The following is an 11162-nucleotide window of genomic DNA, read 5'->3' as shown; positions in this document are numbered from 1 at the left end:
CCTCTGTGGACAATTCCACAACCATAACCGCAAAATATGACATCAAAAATAAAAGCAAAAACCTCCTGCTTCTCTCTAACAAGCTAACGTACGACTCACTGTAAACTTTACCAGTGAAAATGTAATACCATATAGCTGATAGTCTTGTTTGCTCATTAAAAACTTAAAAACTTAAATATTTATTGTTACCTGTAGTAGTAGCAATCTTTCTAACTAGCTAATGGTAGTATTTACTGTTCGCTAAAGGTAGTGTTAGCTAATGGTAGTATTCGCTGACAGTAGCTAATTTTAGCGTTCACTAACAGTAGCTATAACTTGGGTGCTTGCTAACAGTAGCTAACAGTAGGGTTCGCTAACAGTAGCTAATTTTAGTGTTTGCTAACAGTAGCTACAATTTGAGTGTTTGCTAACAGTAGTGTTCACTAACAGCAGTCAATTTTAATGTTTGCTAACAGTGGCTAAAACTTGAGTGTCTGTTTACAGTAGCTAACGGTGGTGTTTGCTAACAAAAGTTAACAGTAGTGTTAGCTAACTTCATTAATCCGTATGGCTGCTCTTTTGTTGCTGTTGCACAATGGGTGATGGATACAGTGGAGTGTGTCTGCTGTCTGAGCCAACTTTCTTTGTTTTAACTCCAGAGTTAGCGTTGACACATGCAGGGGCTAAGAATCAGGATACCCCCAACTTCAGGTAAGTGCAATACAAAAAACACTGCAGTGCTCCTTTAAATTTCAGCATATTATAAGCATATGACGTAGGACAATAGGCCTGCGGGCACAGATAATGTAAAAGGCCCCACCATCTCTCCCACACAGGAGCCAGATACACTTTGCGGTTGTTTTGTAACATTTTGTAGTCGCTCACATCACATCTCTTTGTAGTTTTTTTGTGTTGTGTGTTTTGTTTTCTCTCGTCTTCTTTTCTCTTTATCTCTCTCCCTGTGGTTGTATTGATCTCTCTGTTGTCATTTTGTATCTCTTTGTGGTAATTTTGTTTCCTCTGTGGTGATTTTGTGTTCTTTACGGTTGTTTCCTCCTCATTGCAGTCATTTTTTGTCAATTTGAAGTTGTTCTTGGTCTTTGTGTGGTCATGTGCCGTCGCTTTGTGTCTCTTTGTAGTTGTTTTGGTCTCTTTGTGGTTGCATTGTATCTCTCCATTGTCATTTAGCATCTCTACATGGTGTTATGTCTTTTAGTGGTAATCTTGTGTCTCTCGCTAGCTCTTTTGTGTCTGTTGGCAATTGTTTTGCTTCTTGTTGTAATATTTTCCATCTCTTTTTGGTCATTTTGTCTCACTTCGTGGTCGTTGTGTGTCTCTTTACAGTTGGTTTGTGTCTCTTGAAGCAACTTCCAGCAGGTGAGGCACAGAGAGACCCCTGACCCTTTAAGCCCCTGGGCCTGTGCCCGGCAGGCCTGTTCAGTAACCCACCCATGATTTGACATTTGATCAATTATTCCTATGAAATGTTAACTATGTATAATCCTCATGTAAAAAAAAAAAAAAGGTTTCATCTAGTTTCATGTGACTCAGTTCCCAGTTGGTTAACAGTTGATTTGTTGATACAGTTATTTATTTTTAGAGTATTGTTAATTATGTGAGTGTGGTTATTTTGCGTCTCTTTGTGGTCATTTTGCATCTGCTCATGGCTGTTATTTGGGGGGGGGGGGGGGGACTGACCCTTTGGGCCCCTGGGCCTTTGCTCAGTGTGCCTGTTCAGTAATCCATCCAAGATTTTAAGTATCTGCCAGGCTGATTTTCAGTGTTTCTTATGAAATGTTACTGTTATGTAATGTAAAAATGAACATTTCAGTTTGTTTCATGTGACCCCTCGGTTCCCAGTTGATTTGTTAACATATTTATTTTTACAGTGTTATTAATGATGTCAGTGTTTACAGTGGCAGAACAAAATGTAACTTCATCTGTTACATCTGGCTTGACCTAAATCATCAAGTGGCTGCCTGAACTCTGCAGCTGTTTTAGATAAGTATGTGTGTGTGTATGTTTTGGGGATATAAATAACTGTTATCTAACTCAACCTTTTGTTGACCTTACTGCTCTCTGTGTGATGTTCAAAGCTTAATATCAAAGCAGGAGAACAAGGGGTTATTTTTAATCTCTGCACACCAGACCTATCAACGAAACTACAGTCTGTATTGAGCTGAGCGGCGCAGACATGTCCAGTCAATGCACCACACCGTCGGGCACCCATGGGAGTTGAAGCCTGTCACTCCCTCACACAGGCTGTGGATGAATGAACGCCAGTGTCCGGCTCCCTCTTGTGGCGAGCAAAGGGAACACCTGCCCCAGGGCTGCTAGTGAAGTATCAAACTCCCAGTCTGATGACAAATATGTCTCATTTACAGAAAATAAACTGCAGTAATGATACACACATTACACAGATTGCTGTGAAGCAGTAGAATTTGTGAATGTGTGTATTTATGTGTGTATGCGTGTGTAATGATATGCATTTATTTCAATGAGTGCATTCAGAACCACACGCGACCACATTAGCAGTCAATTATATAATGCCATTTAATAGCAGTACTCCAAAGATTGATGGATATTATAACAGCAGTATCTTAGCAACTGCAAAAACTCAGCAGGCATCAGTCAAATGAGAAGGCTCAGTTCTGGCTGAGATCAGGCCTGCGATTCTACTCTAATAACAGGAAACAGCTGAACTCAGCAGTCAGCCAAAGTCACGTAAATACTGTACATACATCTTATTCACAGCATTGTCACCGAGAAAAAAAAAAAAAAAGGAAAAAAACCTCACACTTCAAACACAGTCCCGTCTCAGAAGAGCATGAATGATCCCCGCCCCCAAAACCAAACTGATACACTATACCTTCAGCGTGATTATTTACACTATTCACAAATGATACAGAACAGCTCCTTTTTCAAAATGCAACAAAAGAAAGAAAAGTTTTTTGTGCTTTTCCTTATTACTGCACAGTATAATGACTATAAACGAAAAAAAAAAAAAAAAAGAATGGGTACATTCATTCACTCAGGATGCTGACAAATATTTTCAAGATCCTCCAGTATGGCAGTTGGTTGGTTGGCAATGACAGACAGACAATCACTAAACTTACAGAACAAGACAGGAAGTCCAGGATCAGGACAGAAAATGAGATACACAGTGTCCCCTCACAGCATTTCAGTCCATTTGAAGGTTTGCTTATGAACTACTTGTAAATCATTATTATTACATACCAGCTATTCTGGAATAAAACACAGTTCATGGCATGAAGTCAGCGAATGCATTACAGTATAATCATAAAGGGCATGACAAAGTGTCTGTTTTCATTCTTACATATTTACAGTATATACGTATGGCATGATGTGTCAAAGTATTCTCAACAAAAACATAAATGCAGCACGTTTGTTTTTGCTCCCACTGTTCATGAGTTGAAGTAAAAATATCTAAGACCTCAGCTGTGCACACAGAAGGTTTATTCCCCAATTTTGCCAAGATAATAGTTCCACCTGACGGCTGTGGCATATAGAGAGGCTGATTAAACAGCATGATTAGTGCACAGGAGTGCCATGGACAGATCACAATAAAAGGACACTTCAGATGTGCATTTTTGTCTTAAAAAAAATGACATTTATTAGGCACTGAAATATGGCTGTTTTTAGGGATGTGTCGATACTGGCCAAACTTTGAATGACGAGCAAATGTGACTATATTTTAATTCTGAATAGACTAATATTGGCCTATCCAGCCATATCCATCTATATCTTATCAGCTAATAAATATCAGCTATAACAATATCTGATTCGACAGATTATGTCAAAGCTTTTAATTTGAAATTTTAGGCAAATGCTCTATAAGAGCCAAAGTGTATTTGTGAAGTTTCTACTAGAAAAACATCAGAGCTGTTCTTTGTTTTTGTTGTCATGGTGATGAGTCATGTTGTGGGCGATGTATTTCTTCCATTAGGAGAGTATTTGTTTCACAGTCTGATGTTTTTTTTAAGAGAGGGAAGAAGAGAGTATCAGATCAGTATCAGCAGATACTCAAGGTTGCCGAATCTTTATCAGACGTTAGAAAGTGGCGTCGAGCTATCCCTAGCTGTTCTACACAGGGGCCACAGACACCGCCTCTGATTGGCTGATGTAGGGCAGGTCATGACTTCGTCCTCCTGGGGAGAAAAAAAAATGGTATCTGTAACCCTATGGGTGAGAGCAGCCACTGGGTGAAAACAGCACTGTTAAAGCTCAGTCTGTGGCAGAAGAATCAGAAGAGTCTTAGTGATGGAGTTAACAAAGTTTTTACTGTGAAAACAATGGCTCTACCATAAAACACCTGTTTTCAGAGTGGAGTTTGGCTCAGCAGGACCCAAACAGCTAAATAAAGTGTCGATATAATGATATAATAAGTGACAGATGTCTGAAATACATCACCTGCAGATTCAGTAAGGGAGCTGTATATGTCAGATTCGTCCACTTTGATGAAGACAGACTGAAAAGACGTCTATTTCTTAACTGTTTTCTATCTAAAGATGTTGATCATTGATCAGCAAAGACATCATAATTGTTCACCAGAGGATTTGTGCTCCTAATACCTATATTTTTCTGATTTTATGCATTAAAGACCTTAGAATTTGTATTTACCGCCAGTCAAATTAGACTGCTTGTTTTCACTCCATGTGAAGTTCACAGTTCCATAGTTCAGAGCCTAATAAATCTTTATTTAAGATCAAACTGTACATTTTAGAGCGGCCTTATATTTTGACAGTCCAAATCAGCATGTCTAAATGCCACACCTGTCGGGTGGATGGATTATCTTGGCAAAGGAGAAGCACTCACTAACACTGACTTTTAAAAAACTTATGAACAAAAATTGAGAGAAATAAACACTTTGTTTGCACAGAAGATCTTCTACTTTAACTCATAAAAAACAGGAGCAGAAGTAAAAGTGTTGCAGATATATTTTTGTTGAGCGTAGCCTATAAACAGACCCTCAAAAACTGCCGGGAGCTGAAAAAAATAATCTCAACAGTACAAGCCGACATTGAAAAATAAAAAAATAAAACATTCAGCATGTAAGGTCAAAGGCATACATATCACAAGTATACTGCAATAAGTGAGTTCTCCGACACCGCAGTGCAGGAGGCGCACTGCTGACTGAAATGGTCTTCATGGCACTTTAAAACAAGTTTCCTCTCCGCTTTCTTTTTTTTTATTTTTTGCTTCAGTAATCAGGCATCAGTAAATCATTCATAACTCGGTTTTGGCACACAGATGTTAAAAAAAGACACCAGTAATATTTAGTGTCTTGGAGCAGGTTGACATGAAACTCATATGAAAACAGATTTTCATACATTAATAGTTATAATGACGTGATAAATGTTTTTTTTTTGTTTGCAAGCTAGTTGCCTGATATAATTTTTTTTGGAGTTACTGTTTGCCTTACATTATCATTTTTTATCTAAATTAAAGTTTACTATGTACAGATAAACCATATATTGCTGCTCACTACAAGGTCAGCGCAAACCAGCATTCATTTGTCGTCTACTGACCGGGACTGAGACTGAAAATCGAGTCGTCCGGTCAGTTCTAAGAAAAAATTCTCACTATTTTCCACAGTTCTTGTTGGTGCACCTCATTTCATCAAGTCTTCTTTATCTTGTCTCCGTTTTATGACTCCCAACTCCTCGCTAACGCACTCAAACCGTGTTGTGTTGATCTAAACGCCGACCGCTTCACGGCGGCGGACACATTGATGGGCTGAATATATAGTCCCATTTGCCTGCTGGGAACATTTCCATTAGCCCTATTGGCTTTGAGTTAAGCCCGGCGCTTCAATCATCGCCACTGTAACTGTCACTTTGTTCTGTATCACGTCTGTGGGACCTTGACCCACTGTGGGCTCGAGGGGAAATTTCACCCAATAAAACCAGACTGTGTTCTATAATGCAGCATTAATGAGTGTGTGTGTGTGTGTGTGTGTGTGTGTGTGTGTGTGTGTGTGTGTGGGAAACACCCTAAGGTGACAGTGAAGGACAAGGTGTTCATATATTGCAGTGCATTTACTTTAAATTCACCTAAAACACCTCTTTTTCACCCTTTTCTTCCCTTCTTTCTGTCCCCGCAGCGTCAGTCCAGCGCTCTGGTGCAATCTCCCCGGACGTCCACGTGGAATTATTGGTCATTAAAGAGTACATGGAGTGTGAGGAGGCAAACGAACAGAGCGACGGACGGCCGGGATGCCGTCATTACAGAGAGCATGCGGTTGGCAGAAATAGTGCTGACATTTCAGTCCTGCACTCTGCTCTCAGAAGAGTTATGGTCCCATATCGCTATGAGACAGGTTAGAGGCATTTGGCGCACACGTCGTGCTTCTCGTACATGTAGAATACTAAATACCCTCCGTCACCTGTTCAAAAACATGTACTCTAAGTGTGCAGCAAAGAGGAGAAGGAGAGAAGGATTTTGTGTTTTCCTCGGCATCCATTAGATTTGTGTTTTACAGCGTTCAGAAATTGCAATTTTCACTTCAAGTACCTCGTTGGCAATCAGACCAACAGGTAATATAGCGGAGAACAGATGGGTGGCAGTCTTGTTAATGTTTTCCAAGAGGGGGAAAAGCATCCCACACTCCTGCAGCAGTGTCTGACTGGCGCTGCAGACTCAGTTTATCTGCGCAGAGAAGGCAGCCTCTAAGTGTCCATCTTTTGTCTTTGTCCACAACCTCTCTGTCCTCCTTTCTTTCTTTCTTTCCTTCCCCTCCATCCTCTTCTCCTCCCTCTTCCTGATGCCGCTGTGTAGCAGGAGGGAGAGGCAACTCTGCAATGCAGACACAGCAACAACCTCAGTCCGTCTGACCAATTAGTGTGAGCCAGGATATGAGTGGCAGACCCAGCAGCCAGTCATAAGGAGGGACTCAGGAAAGAAGTGGGGGGTTGCCTGAGAGACTGACAGAGGCTGGATGAGAAATAAAGATGTAGAAGGGAAAGAGGAGGAGGAGGGATGGACAGAATGAGGAGGAAACGAGAGATTTATGTAAACAAAAACAGAGAGCTCTGGACATGGAGAAGCTCCCGTCCCCTTCATTTCCTCCAGAGTCACTGGCCAGCCTGAGTCCTGTCACTGCAGTTCTTCTTACTCATCAGCTGGCTCAGATCCACCAGCTCGCCCAGCTCCCCCCGCTCCAGTGCCCCCCTCAGGAGAGCCCTGGTCAGCGCAGGGGTGTGCTGCTGGGAGACGTAGGCCTGGCTGCTGGGAGCGGGCATGGAGGGTGGAGGCAGGGGGACGGGGACCATGCCGTGGCTGCTCAGGATGTATCCTTCCGGCGCTGGCCAGCGCAAAGGCAGCGGCTCGCCGTACTCCATGGGGGCGCTGGGGGCTGAGACCACCCTCCGGCGCTCGGGCGAGTCCTGGGGGGTCATGGGGTACACGTATTCTCCCGCAGACTTCCTGAGAGGCGCTTTGGGCGTCCCCTTTAACGCTTTTTCTTGCTTGCTCAGGCAGACGTAGTGCTGGCGTGGAGTGTCATTCCCCCTGCTCTCACCGCCGTGTCTCCCGCCTCCGCCCTGCTGGAACAGTCTGGTGGTCAGGTAGACGGAAGGGGGCATGCGGCAGGGTGAGCCCAGACCAACGGAACCGCCACCCAGGTACGTCTGGCTGGTGTCCCACCCGCCGGAGTTGGAGTCAGACAGGCGTAGGCCTCTGCGTTTCTGTTGCGGCGTGTGCTCTGGAGTCGGCAGGAAACCCGGGTCAAGCTCTCCGGACTTCACCCAGCCGTTGGGCATGACAAACAGGGTTTCCCCGCCCTGAGAGCAAGGGCGTTCTCCGCCTCCCTGCCTCGTCACACTGAGCACAGAGCCTCCCATCCCGCCACCGTTGCTCAGTAGGCCCCTTTCACGCCGCTGAATGGAGGACTGGGTTGTGTTGCCATGCCGACGGTTGGTGGGCTTGTGCGCCATGATCCAGCAGACGGCGAGGCCAGAGAGCGCCGCCCCGATGGTGAATGCAGAAACAGCAGATGCCACAAGCAGGTTGAGGGAGACCAAGCTCTCCGGTTCAATCAGCAAACTCTGCTGCAGAATTCCTGAAGATTAAAGGAATAGATATTATCATTATTATTGTTGTTATCTTCATTATTATTATTAGTAATAGTATTTGATGTGGACTCATATGAGGTAGTTATCCATAGTCAGTGTATTACCCACAGTGAAACAGCTTTTTCAGACATGAAACTGCCATTAAATAAGCCACGTCACTCTCTTCAAACCAACCAAGAGAAACCAAAATCAGTAATTTTACCTGAAAGAACACAGGAGTTTCTTGTCTACTGCTGCCTTGATGTGTTAGATTATTTGTGTTATTGTCACACAACAAGTGCTTCCGTGTGCTTTTGCACAAAAAAAAGTGATATTTCATTTGTATAAAAGGCCATCTGATGACAAAATAAAGCTGTGAAAATATTCTGAATTAAGCATACTCTTAAACTGATAGTGATTTTTTTCAGGTGGTTCTTCTTTTTAGGTTGTTAAAATATGTTTTGCCGTTGACTCTGTCCACAGCAGTTCATTGTTTAGCGTCTCTGCTGGTACTCCTCTCTGCTTCTCCTAACCGGGGGAGTGCTGACATCTATTTCAGTTAACACAATGACTATGGATAAGTTCCTTATACAATCCTACTTCAAATAATCCAAACTATCCCTTTCAGAGGCACGATTATGAAGATGACATTTAGTAGAGCAGTACAATGTTTGACCACAGGGTGCAGTTTAAAATTATGATTATTATTACATATACTGCTATTCTGCTACTTCTACTTAGCGCCTTTCCCCTCACAAGATATACAATATATCATAATAAATCAATAACTACGATAACACTCCTAATTGGCGACCATCGTGTTCACTGTTACGCGATTATTTGCTGCGATGATCATCTTTAAAGTCTCTCCAGTCTGGCCTTGAGGCTCCACAGGCTCCAGGTTCAGAGAGGCCTGCACTTGTCATCAGCAGCACAGCTCAGACCACAGCAGCTGACTCTCCTTCTTTTCTCCTCTCCTCTCCTCACACTTTCCATCCTGCAGCCTGGTAACAGAGTCTCTCCTCGCAGCATACCATTACCTCAGTGTTTCCACCCAGCTCTAATCACTCCCATCTGCAGACACAGCAGCACATGCCTGTCTCTGGCTCGGCCTCTGCTGCGCTTTCACCGCTCCGAGTCTGTCAGGTCTGCAGCCTGGCATCGCTGACTGCTACACTCTCTGAAAGAGGGTTCTACACAGAACCGCTGCCTCTGAAGAACCCCTTTTGAAAAATGGTTTGTCAAGGGTTTTTTTTTTTTTTTTTTTGTGAGACTAGACTCTTTCATCCAGATTCGTCTGGGGTTCAATGTGACATCATATAAATGGGTTCTCAGCCCACTGGCTGGGTTCTGGATAAAACCCTGGGAATATAAAGTGGTTCTTGGTAGAATCTGCTGGGTGGGTTCTAGATAAAAACCCTTGGAATACAAAGTAGCTCTGGGCAGAACCCCTGTGGGTGGGTTCTAGATAAAACCATCAGAATATAAAAAGGTTCTCAGCAGAGTCCCTTAATGGGTTCTAGATAAAACCCTTGAAATACCAAAAGGTTCTTTGTAGAACCATCTGGGTGGGTTCTGGAGAAAAACCTTAGAGTATAAAAAATATCTCAGTAGAACCCCATAGGTAGGTTCTAGATTAAAAAAATAAACAAACTTGGAATACAAAAAAAGGTTTTTGGTGGAACCTGCAGTGTGGGTTCTAGATAAAGCCCTAGGAATATAAGAGGGTTCTCAGGGGTGGATTCTAAATAAAACTCTTGGTATACAAAAAGGTTCTTGGTATAACATGCTGGGTGGATTCTCGATAAAACCTGGGAATATAAATGGGTTCTCAGGAGAGTTCCCTGGGTGGGTTCTGGAGAAAAACCTTGGAATATAAGAGGGTTCTAGATAAAACTATTAGAATGTGAACGGGCAGAGTCCCCTGGGTGGGATCTTGTTGGTACCCTTAGGTGGAAAGGTTCTGGACAGAGCCACCAGAGAGGGTTCTGGGTGGGACATTACACGATAGAAGAGTTCTGTGTAGAACCTCTCAGTTCTGAACCCTGTGAAACCTTTCACAGATGGTTCTACTTATAAACCTTTATGTTGGGTTCGAGGTAGAACTCTCATAAAAGGTTCTGACAGGAGCCAAAAAGGGTTCTCCTGTGGGAACAAGTTGAAGAACTTTATGGTTCTAGTGAGCACCTTTATTTCACAGAGCGCACTGCTCTGAGTTTCCGAGAGCAGGATAAAAACTAGAATCCCATATATCAGTTTGAAACGACTGATGAGAACTTGGAACGAGCTGTGAGCTCTTTTTCTGTCGTATTTTGGAAATTCAGTCGCAGCCAAATGGATTTCATGACTTTGAAACTGGCCTGAAACAAGAGGAACAGTTCAGAAAGAATCTGCTGGAGAGGAAATTTGTTTCTTTTTTTTTTTTCCACTGACTTTGTGAATTTCAGAGCGAGGTTCAAAGAGGCCGTCCCCGGCGCTGCTGCAGTGACATCTGAGCCTCTCAGCACAAGTGACATCAGTATTTTATGCTAAGCTATTTCGAGCGTGCTCACTGGCTACCCCTGGTCATCCCTCCCTTTAGATGTTCAGCTTTGAGAGAACAAAAGCCTCGTAACCGGGAGGATGTTGCATTTCCCATTGTGCAGCCTTGTAGTATTGTCTGCCACATCCTCCCTAATTAAACTGTCTCACACTGGGAGCGTTTTGACCTGTTGGAAGTGAGACTGAAACCAAAATCCCAGTTCCACTCCCACGTGATTCAGCTCTGACAACGACACCAAAACACTCAGTTGCCACAAACAAAACTGGATTAATCTCTCTGAACTGGGGAGGAAATCGCATTTCACTTCATAGATAATTAAAGGGCTGAATTACAGAAATTGTCACGCGGATACTCTCCCGTTTGTTTGTGTCAGAGGTTTGCTCAGAACAAAATGTTCGGTGACAACAGCAGACGGGTGTAATGAGGCACTGAGCCACTAGGCGGAGCCTGCCCTCAGTCCACCGTACACAGCCAGAAGCATCCATGTCATAGTGCTGCAACCTACCATCACAGTCTCCTAGATGGGAGGTGGTGTTTCCATATTCCACATCTTGTTGAAAAGGCAGCCT

The 11162-nt window shown here is 43.2% G+C and overlaps 1 protein-coding gene across 1 annotated transcript in view; it reads right to left on the bottom strand.

Moving 5' to 3' along the window:
* Positions 1 to 5176: 5176 nt before the first annotated feature.
* The window catches only part of LOC146317525 (semaphorin-6B-like), a 47651-nt gene continuing 41665 nt past the window's right edge, over positions 5177 to 11162 (bottom strand). Inside the window, exons 16-17 of the mRNA XM_084732683.1 lie at positions 11099 to 11160; positions 5177 to 8059 (exon numbers count right to left, since the gene is read on the bottom strand). Of these exons, the coding sequence (XP_084588809.1) occupies positions 7074 to 8059; positions 11099 to 11160 (1048 nt within the window). The 3' untranslated portion in view covers positions 5177 to 7073. The remainder of the gene's footprint in view (positions 8060 to 11098; positions 11161 to 11162) is intronic.

This window comes from Lutjanus erythropterus, chromosome 12 (genome assembly GCF_056507025.1).
Source record: "Lutjanus erythropterus isolate fLutEry1 chromosome 12, fLutEry1.hap2, whole genome shotgun sequence".
Taxonomy (NCBI): Eukaryota; Metazoa; Chordata; class Actinopteri; order Lutjaniformes; family Lutjanidae; genus Lutjanus; species Lutjanus erythropterus.
This window is presented reverse-complemented; position numbering and strand designations above follow the sequence as displayed.